The 15888-nt window shown below is 26.6% G+C and overlaps 3 protein-coding genes across 5 annotated transcripts; 2 read left to right on the top strand and 1 right to left on the bottom strand.

The window, feature by feature from the left end:
- The first annotated feature begins 841 nt into the window (after positions 1 to 841).
- On the top strand, positions 842 to 12019 carry LOC107163673 (uncharacterized). Its single transcript, XM_015511208.2, has 5 exons — positions 842 to 1094; positions 6951 to 7071; positions 10373 to 10567; positions 11183 to 11299; positions 11367 to 12019. The coding sequence occupies exons 2-5, from the start codon at positions 6961 to 6963 to the stop codon at positions 11439 to 11441; spliced, it is 498 nt and encodes a 165-aa protein (XP_015366694.1). The 5' UTR covers positions 842 to 1094; positions 6951 to 6960; the 3' UTR covers positions 11442 to 12019.
- A 129-nt stretch (positions 12020 to 12148) lies between these two features.
- On the top strand, positions 12149 to 15872 carry sing (MARVEL domain-containing protein sing). The gene is made up of 4 exons (XM_015511207.2): positions 12149 to 12456; positions 13997 to 14179; positions 14248 to 14388; positions 14457 to 15872. The coding sequence occupies exons 1-4, from the start codon at positions 12343 to 12345 to the stop codon at positions 14532 to 14534; spliced, it is 516 nt and encodes a 171-aa protein (XP_015366693.1). The 5' UTR covers positions 12149 to 12342; the 3' UTR covers positions 14535 to 15872.
- LOC107163661 (acyl carrier protein, mitochondrial-like) lies at positions 14668 to 15819 on the bottom strand. Of its 3 annotated transcripts, XM_015511186.2 has the most exons (5): positions 15596 to 15751; positions 15397 to 15483; positions 15225 to 15329; positions 14898 to 14985; positions 14668 to 14836 (listed from the first exon to the last, which is right to left on the bottom strand). In XM_015511186.2, exons 1-5 carry the CDS (start codon positions 15749 to 15751, stop codon positions 14745 to 14747), a joined length of 528 nt encoding a protein of 175 aa, XP_015366672.1. In that variant the 3' UTR covers positions 14668 to 14744. The 3 variants fall into 3 exon arrangements, with proteins under 3 accessions (XP_015366672.1, XP_015366675.1, XP_015366674.1); XM_015511189.2 differs by lacking the exon at positions 15397 to 15483 and having other exon boundaries at positions 15596 to 15819; XM_015511188.2 differs by lacking the exon at positions 15225 to 15329 and having other exon boundaries at positions 15361 to 15483.
- Positions 15873 to 15888: the final 16 nt, after the last annotated feature.

Genomic DNA, 15888 nt, shown 5'->3' with positions numbered 1-15888 from the left:
AATGAAAGAGTTTTTTAGATATTTTAATTTTGAAGCGAGTATTGTAAGCGTGTTATACAATAATAAAATTGAATATTATATTGCTCACAATTCGGTTCAAAAATAAAATATTTTAGAAACGATTCCAATAAATCTATTGAGTGGTAAATTTAATGCATCGCACACTTGTAGCAGCGCGTGAGATGGATACCACGAAACAGTGTAAGACATCCTATCAATCGTCAGTTCAAAATATACGAATAACGAGACATTTTGTAAGCACGATATAAATCAGTTTAATAATTGCGCTCAAGTCCAAATTTGCGTGCATCGCTGAGTCGTCAGTTGTACGAACCGTTGGCACGTGCGGCCACATTATAACAACATTATAAATATATCCGTATTACAACTATACATAATATGTACACATGACACGATTACGATGGATATACGTCACGTGACCGCAGCTTTTGAGTTAATCGAGTAAACTACATGTACATAGACACATAGTTATTGAAAAGACACAATAATTAATAACACTCATCATATAAATAAAATTACAAGAATTTTCTCAGATTCGCTGCAGGTGTATACAATATTATTATATAAGCAATATACATAATATAATAGTATATATATATATATTTCCGTGATTGAAACGATGATTTTCTCTATCGGTAAACAAGAAACTTTCTCGACGACGGCGGAGAGTGTTTAAAAAAATAAAATAATAATAATAATAATAATAATAGTAATAACATAATTTATAAGTTTGGTGTGACGGTCGCCTAAATAGAATACAAGTTTGTGTTCAAAAGCCCGGTGGGCGTTGGAAAGAGTGGAATTTTATGGTCACTATACGACTATACACGCGCCGTGTCCGACGTTCGGGACTATTTTTTTTCACCAGTAAACGTTTGGACGTCAATCACGCAAGTTTGCGCGCTCGTTACCAATCAGAAAGTTGATCGATAGTATTTTTTTTGTTTGTATCGTGGTTATCATAATAATATAATAACAATAACAATACCAAAGTGCACTACAGCAAAACATAATCAATTTATACAATACAATTGTATAAATATTGAAACTATCGCTCTATAAATATATTATAGGTAAGATATTTTACATATTACATCTTTTATACCTACTATTAATTTAGTTATAATATTATACACATTTTATAATATATATGTTGTTTTATTCTGAAGTGTTATCGTAATTTAACTCCAGCACTAATTCACAACAGTATAATAATATAACTACTATAGTATACTATAATAGTATTAATATATTGACGATACCTTTGTGAATCTGTCATGTTTGTCAATAAAAGGTTTCGAGACTATTTTCTGGTGTTATAAAAGCCACAAATCAAGTATTTTTATTATTTAAATGATAAATGTGTTATAAAAAAGCAAGTACCTAATTAGAGAATGCATCATATTAATTTTAGATACCTATTATAAGAAATCAGTAGTATTTTTTAGAGATAATATAATTAATTTTTCAACCCATAAATAACATAATATTATAAGTCAAATGTTAATTATAATTTACTATAGTGTAAAAACATACGCTAGCAAAAAAAAAAACAACAAATTTAATACCTTTGTGTAGAAAATTAATTTCTCAGTACAATTTTATAAGGTTGTATCTATTATACGACTGTAATAATATGTGTTTAAATACCTTGTCAATGAATGTATTATAAATTGTAATTAAAACTTTTTCAATATTTTTAAGTTTAAAGAGGCGTTGAGTTCATGGTTATTATGGACATATTCCAAAACTTTTTGTCTTGGATAGCCGCCATTTTACATAAAACTTTATACGTATTAAAATATTAAAATTAAAATATACATATAGTTGTTCATATGATAGCATTCCGCTGTAAGCATCATCTAAATATAGTATCCTCCTATTGACCTAGTTCTTACGAATTTGGCCTATGTATATTTCATGATATATTATTATCAACTACTAATCGGAACTTACAGTACCGTTATCGTTTAATATATTATATACCTAAGTGTTTTGATGGATTAAAATGTAGGTACTTATATCAAAAAAAAATACTGATTTTATCCTTACACAACTAATCCAAAATAACACATCCCTGTCGGCAGTTATGGTATATAGGTTTCACATAATATATTATTATAATTCTCGAAGTTGTTTGAATAACAACGACATTTAATAACATATTTTAATTAGTACATATTATATATACATAGTATTTTTATAAATATAATTACTTAAACCTATTAAATAGTGCTATATAAGTTAGTATTGGTACTATATTAGGTATGTATGTAATATTTTATTATGATGCATCATAAATCAAATATACATTATATCATACTAAATTTTATTAATTTAGATAAGTTTACTCCTTATACACGAATTAATTTGTTATTATTTTTCGCAAGCTATTAAATTTTAACTTTGATAATATTAACGATTTATATTTTTCAACGGTTTACCAGGCATTGTTTGAAATTCCGGCTACTTGTCATGGGGATGGGCCATAGAGCATGATATTTATAATATAAATTTCAAAATTACATACCTATTATTATTGCATCGAATGTTAATTTAAAATTGCAATTATGACTGTTCTTATGTACATAATATAGGTGTGGTATATTGCGTTTATCACTGATAAACTTAACAAACAGTTGATAATATTGAATCATATTTTATATCATGACTCACGAGCCACAAGCCATTTTTTATTCATTTGATTGAATTATTTATTTAAAGACACAAGAATGTAGAATTAGATAATATATTAATGTCAATTTGGAGATACCTAACTTGATAACCAGTAATAAATTTGTTAAATAGGTACTAATTATTGGTCTTTAAATTAATATATTTTGATATCATGATTCATGTTATTAATTTCTTTAGTTAAAATATTTGTTTAAAAACTTAAAAACGAAGAATTAGATAATATGGATATATATATATATATATATATATATATATATATGTATATTTATAATTAGTGCTTAAATTATATTGCTACCATATACAAATTATTAATTGAACGTACGTGCTACAACAATACAAGTATAATACGCTAACGGTTTATTTTTCTGTTAAATACATTTTATTAAACGTATATAAATAAATAAAAATGGTTTAAATACTTTCAAATTCAAGTCTTAAGTAAAGAGCAATGAACGATAGGTAATTATATTATTTAATTTATTTAATGTAATATTAGAATATAAATAAAACATTTTTAGATCAATATAAAATATTAATATAGGTACAAAAATTGAGCAGTTTCTAACTTGTATTGTCGCATAACTGGAGATTTGTCTATATTTTTAGCGTGTGCAAATTGTTTATTGAAAGTTTATTGAAATTGACATGGTTTTACCTTTTTTTAACCCTATTCTATGCCTGTCTATTCGTTATAATAATGGATGTGTTTGTATTGTTATATTAACCCCATAGTTAAATTCCCCAATATTTTAATATTTCATTATTTTTTTAAAGTAAATTGTACATTTTTTCTATGAATAAATTGTATTTTAATTCTCATTCTCTTACTCTTACTGATTCGTTTTATTTAACTGCATTTACATGATAATTAATTTTGTAAAATAAGTGTACACGTCTTCGCGTGAATAATAATGCAAAATTCTATATTGTATTGTGACAGCATGACATGAATGGAAATAATAATATAATATCGACACTATAGGATAATAAATAATAATAACTATGCAGTTCGAAAAATAATTCGTTTATTATATTGTCAATGTCAGACAAAACAAAAAAATAATCATTAAGTTGTAATAAATAACATTTTAGGGTGAGAGTTACTATTAATCTATTCAATTATAATTTTATACGAAATTAAAATATAGGTCGACTAACATCTATTAAATATTATTTCACCAAATTGATATCTTAAATTAGTTTCAAAAAATGAATTTACTTTTTATTTTATTAACGTATAACATAGTTATTGGCAATCGTTTATGAACTAATTGACCAATTAATTTAATTTAATTTTGTTAATCTATGTTTTCCAATTAAATAGTTATGCATACAAATTCAAATATATATCATATTCGATTACATATTATTTACAAAATTATATTAAAGGCATTTTCAACATAAATCACTTAAATGTCATATGTTTTTGATAAAATTATGTTATTTGATTAATTTAATATACTATTTGTCTATTCATAATATTACATGTACGTGTACAAAAAATCAAATACATAACCATTTTTTTTTTTATCAGAGGTTTTAAAAAAAAAAATTTATGTTTTATATGGCAACCGGCCATATATTTAACTTTGAGGCAAAGTGCCTTACTGGATAATAATATATGTTCGATGATATTTATGGAAATGAGAAACATCGATTATTGAGCCAATACCATAATTTATTATTTATAATAGCGTTAAGTTTTTCAAGTGAAATGGCATGAAATATCAAAGGGGGTGTATCTTTTACTATGACAGACGCGATAAACGTCTTTTTAGGTTATATTACATATCCATAACGTTAAATTTTTATAAATAATCGGTTAAATATAATAACTATAATAATTAAAGATCAATATTTTATATTTTATACACTCAAGAGAAATTTGTTGTTTCAGAATATAAAATTAAAAATATATAGCGATATACTAAACACTTAAAAAAAATATACATAATATATAAACAAAAATCATCACTATGATAAAAAAAACAAAATTTTATACATTTTTAGTAATAATTTTCCTGGATGTAGCTTGTTTTTCTAAATATACCTAATTAGAATTACTTATGAATTACATATAGAAGACAAACACTGTTTTAAAAGTTAACTGGATTATAAATATAGGTGTTTATATTACACCATTCTAGCATACCTATATATGGGTATAAATTTAGTATATATATGTAATGTATCATCTTTTAGTAGGTGGCATAAACATTTATAAATAACAGCTTGAACTTTAAACAAATTGTAAGATGTATAAATTACTTGCACTGTAACTGTTCACTGTACCTAACTATTATTATTATTATTATTATAACACTAATATGCTAATTAGACGGTGTCGCTTTATAGTTGTCCAAAATGTATTGTTTATATTTTTAAATGTTAAACAATTTGATCATATCATATTTTTTTTTTATGGTTAGGGCTTCGACAACTGAGATCATTAGCCTGGGGAACTGTAGGGGAAGGTACTCTAAGGTTTTAACTCGTGGGTTTTATTTGGCAGAATTTTGAATGGGCACCCGTGGGTTTCTGCCATGCCCGGTTGATGGGGGCCGGCGGCCTCTCTCTCATCATATTTTTTAAATTTGTTTATTGCGTCATATTTTTTCTAAATTGTAATTTGTCAAGTCTTAAAAATAATAATCTTAATAATTTATTTTAAATTCACTGAAAATACGCGACGCGCTTTAATATTATAAAACTTTTAAATAAATCATTAACTATAATAAATAAACATGGCCACATGGGTTTGTTTTTATACGAAAACAAATTGATGATGAGAAATGCACTTTTAACTCCTACGTCATATATTACACTGTACAAGGTGATAGGTATATATTTATACGGTTTTAAATTAATAACCAAGTTTTAGTATTTAGTGTCGTCATCACGTTTAAGGTTACTTGACATTATTATTATTAGTATTGCATCTGTTACCTACTCTTAAAATTAAAATATTTTGTATTCTCTTGTTTATAAAACTAAAATATGTTCAACAGTAAAATATTAATTTGAAGAAATTCATTGAATGAAAAACACTATTGTAGTATTGTCTTATATTTTTATCTAGGCGTTCCCCATCATGTATGTGGTTAAAATAATAAATAATAATACAACAAACGTACCTATATAGTTATACCGGCCTATATACCTACATAGACACAAAAAATACGAACACGTAAGACAGAGGAGAAAAACGTGACACAATAATGTATAGACAAATTACGTTATGTATAGGTGAGTACTGAACCACTAGGACATGACCATATTCGAACGAATATAGAAATCTACGATAACGTAAAAAAAAATTAATCGTAGTAAAATGAGTTTTTACTAAAATAGTATATCATCCTTTTGACCCAAGATTTCACTATTTATTTCATTTAGTAATGATACCGTAAGGCTTGATAACTGTTTATAAAATAAATCAATTATTTTTGTAGAGTTTAAAATATTAAAAAAAATGTATATTATGATAAAATAAATATTTATATTATGTGCTGCGATGTATGGCAAATGGCAATGGCCTATTGGCTATTACACAGTTATGAAATGCTATAAACTCGAGTTAAGTTTATGGTATATAGAATTACGTAATCATTTTCAAACCTTCTTAATATTCATGAATAAGACTCTATATAGTGAGATACGCCGTCGCCGACAATAAGTATGGACGTGGGTTGTAAACATTAACATCAATTTTATACCATTTAAACGTAATTATAGCTAGAAATAGGTTGTACATAAAATTAATATGATGTGGCCAGATATTACATTTTTGTTTGTTGAATTCAGAATTCAAGGGCTTCAATATTATGGATAATTTATTCGTCGTTCGTTATTCGTATAGGATAAATAAATTATTAATAACATTTAATTTATTAACAAATTATGAATAATACGCGGGTAGTCACAAATTTCGCTATAGATGATGTACGCTTGTATACTATAACATAGTCCCCCTGCCTAGTCCATTTTAAATTTATTTATTAAGTCACGTTAGACTTATAATGAAATATTTACAGTTAAATATAGTATTAAACATTTTTAAAATTATTGCTTATATAGTTGTTGCTTATTAGTCCCGAAAATGTGATATTGTACTGATATTCAAAAATACGTCTACCTACATCGAGTGTTAATTATCGTACAGTCGGTTTTACGTCACAAATAAGCGCACATACTTATACCTATATCAATATTCATATTATTCAATGTTCTAGATCTAGAGAAATGTCTCATACGGTGACAGTTACCCGGACCACAACATCTACAACATCTGCTATAATCCTAAACACTGGTTATGTGAAATCGGTGCCTGGGTTATTAAAGTTAGCCGAAGTTGTAAGTATCAAGTATGGTTTACATTAATTAAATGTATAGAAGTGAGAAGTATCAAGTAGTAATTAATGTAGGTACCAGTTTGATTGTTCGAATACGGTAAAGTTATTTCGATATTCGCGATATTTATGACGTGTATGGTATAAATGGTTATCTACTTGCTTAGAGTCTAGACATCAATAATACATCGTACCAGCTTTAATTAATTGGTTATTTTTTTTTTTAGTTTTGATAGCCGGTAAATAGTATATTATTTCACTTAAAACCGTTTGAACATAAGGCCTAAAGTAAAAGTAAAATCGTTAGAAAAAAAAAACAGCCTCACGAAAACATGAACATTTTGCAACAATTATAGGTAAATAATAATATTAAACATGTTGAATGTTTTATTATACATTTCACAAAAAAATAATAACGTTATTTATTTCACGTGTGTATATAAATGTGCAATATGCCAATACGCAAGTCTGTCCCGCTACGACCACCTAACATGCAAATGTTACCTACCTACCTATTATAATATGTTTGGTTCAGACGAATAGTATAGTATAATGATTGTATACATATTTCAATATTTGAATACATCAACGTATAGGTATGCCCTCGAAAACTACAATACTTATATCAATAGTAAAATAACGAGTTTATATTGCAATGTTATAATTTTTTTATTTTAATATGAATATTTTAAAAAAGCGATCAATAACCGCTAAGATCATCGGACGAATTCTATAAATATAATTTATATTAGTACGCCACTTACGTCACGCTTAAAACACGCGTATAGACAAAATAAGAAATAAGAAAATCTCCGATGCCTAAATCACGTCATTTTATTATAATTTATTATGCTGTAGGTATACAATATTATTAATAGGTACCTATGTTCTACGACCGGTTATAGCTGGTATTACACCATTTACTAAATGGTTAGGTTAATGGTAAATGGCATTTACACCTAATATTTTATTGTATTGTGCATGAAATAATTTACGCCTCGAAACTATTTCGATATAGGTAGGTACTCGTCTAATATATTATAGTGGAACAGGGGTGGGCGGTGGGCGCATCGTACGGCCACAAAATATTATCATCACGTCGAGTCATCGACTATGTATAATGAACGGTTGAAAAGGCTAAAATATCGTTTAGGATGATGTCACACACTTGCAATGGAGATCAGATCGGTGCTAGATAATTATCAGTGAATATTTTTTCTTGAATTTATGAAACCAAAAACCATTAATTCAATAGAAATAAGGGTTCGTTTTTTGTTGTGGCCCTAGTACGGTTCGGAAAAACACACAAAATATTATGTATATTGTTTTTTAAATATATAAAATTATATTTATTCTAAAATAATCAACTTCATAGGTACCTATGAATAATTTTAATTTTTAAATCGTTATCTGTTAACGTTAACCATCGACAGACGACAGTATTAGATATAGATACTTATATATTCAGAGGAGCAAATCATTATAATTTTACAAGGGGCAAACTTAGAAATTTAACATTCAACACCCACCGACCGTCATTAAATATTATTAGATGATCTACCAGCTACTATAAAAAAAAATAAAAAAAAAAATAGGTTACACCATGATGTAATACAATATTTTTTTTTTCTAGAACGTATAATACCGTACACCATGCTTTAAAAAAATACTACCGTAAAAAAAGACAATAAAATAATAAATTAATGTATTTTAGTACCTATAATTAAAATTAATTAATTTATTAGAAACAAATAAATTTCATTTGATACAATATATTAGGCATAATGTGTAATCGTATGGATTTAGTTAAATTTAATATATATCTAGGTCAAGTTTCCAGGGTGTGTCTCGAGAATGAATATTTACTGAAAAACGTGTAGTCGACAATATATATAGTTATCCGGAAGGGCTGTGGCGCCAAACACTCCCCACCAGACAGGATTTTTATGCATTCAATATAATACGCTGTACAGTGAGCTTTACTGTAACTACCATAGACATATAAATATTTATACGTCTATGGTAACTACCGAACTGGAAAATGGTTTTCAATTCGTCCTTGGAATAAAAACCACAACACATCAACGAGCCATTTTTTTAATTATATATAAATAAGAAAACACCATCGAAAAATTAACAATAAGATGCACATCGAGTTAACTACGCCTGCAGGCCTATATAGTGGTTTAGTGGCTAGTTTCCATTCGTTTAACATTTTAATAAGTATATCGAATATATTTGGGGTCACGCATATATTTTGCAATACCTAAATAATATTTTTAGGTTGACTGGGGTTTTTTTATGTGTCACATCAAGGACACATTATTATAGTTAGGTTACAGTGTATAGGCTGTTGCCTTTTCATAAGTAATTAAATATAATCCATATCTACCTAGCAACCTAGGTATATATAATAGTCCTAACTCCTAATTGTTTGTTGATACAGGGTTTCATTCATACATGTATGAATAGAAAATAATACATGGCTCTTGTTTATAGGTACCTATTTTAAGGCGTAGGTAGGTAACTACGTAAATGATTATACATGATCACTTCATGATAGTAACTAATTATTCAGCTCTTAAAATATTTATATTTTACGGGTATATAAATTACACACATAATTAATTCGATACTTCACAATTTCAAGTGACATACATAATACGATAACTAGCAACAATAATTTTATGCCAAGTTATTAAAAAACAAAAATATTTAGAACTAAAAGAAATGTACTTATTATTTTCAAAAATATTAATAAAAAAAAAAAATAATAATAATATTTATATGGTGAAACATGGGTAAATGTATAGTAAATAGATACATGTCTAGTGTACTGAATAGTTAAAATATTAATTAAAAATTATGTATAAGAATCCAAATACAAAAACAGTCAGATACTCAGACAGGTCATGGGTGCCAGTTGTTGAACTGTCGGTGTGCAATCAGGGCCGGTGCAAGCAAATTTTTAAATGTAGGCAAAGATCAAAATTGCCGCCTCTTGTTTTATTATAACTTTTCTTATATGCCGCCTCTATATAAATATTAATTTTGCCGCCGTAGGCTTATGCCTACGTCGCCTACGCCTATAACCGGCCCTGTGTGCAATAATAATAATAATATAGGATTTATAGATCAGAATAAAGTATGAAATTAAGAATGAATTATTAAACAAACAGACTTTCAGTAATTGGTAGGATATAATAATAACGGATTCCTAGACTCTAGTTTTAATATTAATAAATAATATTTTAATATTTAGATTGAAAACATAAAAATGTTGATGTATTTGTTTTTTTTTTCAGATTTTAGGAGGCATTGTTTTGGGTCTGTTGATTTATAACAGAGATAACTTATGTCATTGCTGGGTGTATGGCACGCACAACGCACAACTTTTTTTTTTGGGCACAGTTAGTGCGTTTTTCTTAACGAGTCTTCTGTTGTTGATTTCTTGTCTGCTATCCATTTCCACAGGGCCTATCATATCTAAAACTAATTTTGTAAGTACAAAATCTAATATAATACATGGAACTATGGTTGTGGTTTTATTTTATTTAATGAACGTAAAGAAATATTGTTGTAAATTATTATGTTTAGAAATAATAATTAACTTGTTAAGGCGTTTACCTAGGCGACACAATTGACAGTCAACACATTACCAAAATAAAGTTGTTGCATGTTTCGAAAATTATAAATTATATTTTAATTTGTTGATGTTTAAATTCAGAATATAATTTGTAATAAACTACATTGAATAATACATGTTGTACAATGTATTTTTTAATAAATACTTAACCATTCACTATCTATTTATCTATTCTATTGAATAAATATTCAATCTATCAATTTGAGTATTTAGTCTTAGTTATAATTATTCTGAATTCATTTACGTTGGTAGTTACTAATTACTCATTATGCATTTAGTATTTATATTAAATATAATTTAATGAATATTCTATAAGTATTTTGAAATATAGATTTTATTACAACTTGATAGACATGTAATGGTGTGCAGTGAATGAAACACCTACCAACATGATTAGTTAATAAATTGAAATTATGTAAATTATTAATCATTTAAAAAACAATTATTTGAATGATGTTTATCTTTGCAGGAGTTTATATATCATGGAGCTGGATTTGTATTTTTGTTGGTGGCATCTGTATTCCTATTGCTCGATGCAAATGATAATAGTGGTCGTAACCCACAAAATCACTTCGTAATTGCATCAGTAAGCATTTTATTTTTTTAAGGAAATAAATTTAATTGTTCTAAAATACTCATACTTGTGTGTCTAGATTCTGGGATTGATAATGGCTGCGTTTTACCTGCTAAGTTCAATCTGGGGTTATAGGTCATACAGAGGCCCATGAACATTCTGTCAATTATAATATTTTACATAAGGAGTATAACCACATAGACAAACAAAATGGACGACTAGCAAAAAGTGCACAGATTAATTAAATTATAAGTCCGCTTAAGTACATAATTTATTGTATAAATTATTATTATAAAGCATTATCATGATGGCCAATTTTTATGGTTTATCAAACACTTTCTACCGTCATGTCCTCAGAACTTATACATTAACTTTGTTAAATATGCTTATGACTTATACTATACCAAATGTGTTTGTGTTATTTTTAAGTAAATTAAGACATAATAAAACCTATTGCTATATCTGTACTCGTGTTTACCGAAAAATTAAGCATCTTAAGTTTATTTTAATTGCATTATTCAAATCATTATACATTTTAAGTGATAACTTTTGTGCCTTATGTTTTTATTTTATTGTACATTTTTTAAGTGCCTTAAGAAAATGAATCAAATAGTGTGCTCGCATTTATTTAACTAATATTATATACATATTTATTAATTTTAACACAACTAAAATAGACTTGATTTTGTAAAATATTAATATGTCTAAAATATAATTCATATAACTTGGTAAGACTTAAGTTTACTTTATTAACATGCATAAACGCATAATGTCTTATTCATGTGTTAAATGTTAGTTGAAAGTTATATGAAGAATTAAAAACATATAACATTGCATACTAAGAGTTTTGTGTTAATAGTAATCAGATGTTCAGAATGTTTAAAAATACCATATTATACTACTCAGCTGGGGGTAATTACAATTAATACACTTGGAAACTGAACAGTGATATTTTATACATTTAACCTACTAGTCTAGTTTGTGCAGTACCTATAGACAATAGCAAATAACAAATAATATAAGAAGTACACATTAATACAATATTTCATCCTGAAATGTATAGAGTAAGTAGACCCTATGTTGGTTCAACATCTCAGTCTTGTTTATGTTCATGCTTCAATATGCAGTACTTCACAACGTCTTATGGAATTTTAAAAATTATTCAAATAGTAAGTACTTATTAAATAATATAGCATTTTTGTCAAATTTGTGTTTTAAAATGATGCCTTTATGGTTTACGATATATTGATCTTGTAACTAATTGCTGTAATTAATGAATTATCTAAGTAATTAGAAAATATTTTATTTAAATTTAAATTCATAATCATACTCATTTTATATATTTTTATTCAATATAAAATGTAATAACTAATATTGAGTAGTAGCTCTGAGTTCTGCCTTATTGCATTCATAGTTTAAAAAATAACTGTTTAACTATTTAATTGAATATATTTTAAAAACATATTATAAAAGACTAATCAGGGACATAGCTAGACACTGACAAGAGGGCACTGGTCAGTGCAAAATTTCATTTATTGGCAGTCTCAATTTAAGTATTATAATTTACAAAAAAATAAAATTAAAGAGAAAGAGTGTTTAGTTTTTTAAATAATGAGCATTTTATGATAATATAAAAAAAATTGAATGATGGAGGCGTAAATTTGGTTTTCTGCCAGGGGCGCTACAGGTTCTTGCTAAGGTCCTGAGGCTATATAATTAAATGTTTGCAGATATGATATCAAAAGAATGTTTTATCCATTGTGTCTCTATCTTTTTAATGCTCAACATGACAAATTGGACATTCAGAAGAAACTATATTGTTTTGCTGTTTATTATATCATAGTGAATTGACCTGTCATTAAATTTAAAGGTAAAAATATTATCTAATGCGCCTCATAGATTGATTGTTAATAATTTTTAAATAGATTCATTTAAACATTAATTTGGCCATGTTGTGTATGTAAAATGGAGACAACATAGATGCGAGTTTATTATTATCCTAATCATTTAAAGATTTAAACGTTAAGTATAGTGTTTCACAAACATAAAACATATTTCTTTTTATTTTAAAATTGTATGGCAATGCATAATACAATGCAATGGTTACAAATTTTGTATTAATGTATTATTTTTAATAAGTTACATTTGTCGAGAGGTATATTTATAATTTAACTAATATTTACATCTTTTAATTGACTTATATATTTTTTAATTTTTAATTGATAAAGACAAACCATTCATTTTAATTAGTAGGCATATGATACATAATATTTTAAAATGTTTATATTTAATGATTAATACTATAATTAACTTTTAAACATAAAATACTATAGCAATAACCAATATAACATATAATTTAATGTTGATAAAAAATAAATAAATAATATTTGGAATTATTCATTATATATTCTGAAGTGAAGTGATTGTTGATAGACAAAGTTTACTGATGCAGGTTATTGGTTTAATCATTAATAAATAATTTATTGTTAATTTTTTTATTCACAGTAGTTTTCAAGTAAAACTTAAAAATTTTAGTAAAATATATTGTTATTATTATGTTAAAAAAATAATAACATAAATTGTAAAAATTAATTTAATGAGTATAATTTTTTTTATTTCAATTTTTATTATTACAACATTACGGCAAAATAAATCTTTGATGTATAATATTTGAACAATTTTGTTTTTTTGTATTTAATAATTATATAGATACTGGGGTCTATTTGTCAAAGTATAATGATGTTTTATGGGACAAAGTACATTCCAACATTTGGAACATCATATGAATCATATCTTACAACTGTTGCTGGTTGTTTGATGACAACAACAGTCATTAGTGTATCTTATTTGTTATCAAAAAATACCGAAGTACTTGTTAGATCATCACTTTTTGTATGTAATATTCATAATTTGTGAAAGTGAGATTAATAACTAATTTAATTTATATATTTAATTTTCAGGAAACAATTTTTGGAGTTTTTGCATCATTTTGTTATTTGAGTTCTTCGTCATTATTAACAATAGCAGTCTATACATTATTGTATCCAATTATTATGACTATGCCATTCTCATCCTTATTTTCAGCAGTAATATTGGCTTATGTAAGAAAAATAATAATAGAATAAAACAGTTTTTCAAAAGCTTTAACTCATTTAATTTTGGTTTTCAGACATTAGGATTTATTCTTGGAGTTATATACGGAATCGATGCTTATTGGGCATTTAAATATTACAAAGGATTTTCATAAAAAATATACTAAGTTTGATTAAAACTAAATAATATTAATAATAATCATTATAATAAAAAAAATGTATTTCGGACAAAAAAAACTTTTTTAGAACTTACTATACTTATGTTCTTAAAAAAATAACAAATCAGTGTTGCTGTTCCAATGAGTTGTTATAATATTTGGAAAAACTACATTTAGTGAACATTTAGACACATAGGACTGAATGATTTAATCATAAATATCTTCACGATCACACACATATTGCACAATATCTTTAGGTCTATGCAACTTTTCAGCATCTTCATCAGGTATTTCAAAACCTTACAGTTTTAAAACAAATTTTAGTATTTTTATTTTATGTAAAATGAAAATAAGAATTACCAAATTCGTCTTCTATGGCCATGATAACTTCAACATGATCTAATGAGTCTAATCCAAGATCATTGATAAAATGTGATTCAAGACTGAGCTGAAATTATAACAAATCAATTAATTTGAATTCAAAATTATATCATATTAAAATAGCAATACATTTTTTTTTGTATTATTATAGTTGTACAAGTTATATTTTAATTGCAAAATGGATAGGCATTAAAAAGTTACTGGCCCAAACGGTTCTTTAAGTAATTCATCCTCATTACATATAAACACGAAGGTAGCTATTCAGTTCAATTAAATGTTTATTTGTTGTCATAAAATTGTGTATACCTTATCTGGATTAACCTTGTCGTATAATTGTAGTACCAATAGGACACGCTTCTTAATTTGTTCAATAGTCATCGGTGGCTTGACACTGTAATGCCGCATGACTGTCTGAAAATATAATAAAATAAAATTTACATACCTTGTCAGCAGTGACTTTATCATACGCATTGCACACATTCAGCACTCTAGTTTCTACTTCAATCACAGTCAATCGACTGGCTGCTGTCGTGTCCGAATACCATCGACTACTACCAGAATCAGCCTTTGAATCGGAAATTAACACGTTAGTGGGTGTATCTCACTTGTATAACAGGCATACACATATCGTCGCCTCGCAGAATTATAGATAAATAAATAAATAAATTCGTTCTTACCACCGGTACTCTGCATGTTTGAAGATTAAGGTTATTGACGATTTTCGATTGACTTAAATAGCGTTTACTTGTGCACATCGGGTAACGTCTCAACACCCGTAAACTGGTGTTGGTGAAAAACGTACCACACAAGACTTTCCCAAGGGACGCCATCATGTATATATATTCTAAAAATGTACTATATTTTTGTACAAAATATTTCTAAATATAATATAAGAAATAAGTAGTCACACCAGAATCAGGCGAATCAGCTCGATTGAAAGCTTTGAATGAGAAATATTATCAAGGTCGCA

The sequence above is a fragment of the Diuraphis noxia genome, unplaced genomic scaffold (genome assembly GCF_037042655.1).
Source record: "Diuraphis noxia isolate RWA-SAM2 unplaced genomic scaffold, SU_Dnox_SAM2 contig0005, whole genome shotgun sequence".
NCBI lineage: Eukaryota > Metazoa > Arthropoda > Insecta > Hemiptera > Aphididae > Diuraphis > Diuraphis noxia.
Note: the sequence above shows the minus strand (reverse complement) of the source record. Positions and strands in the feature narration are given on the sequence as shown.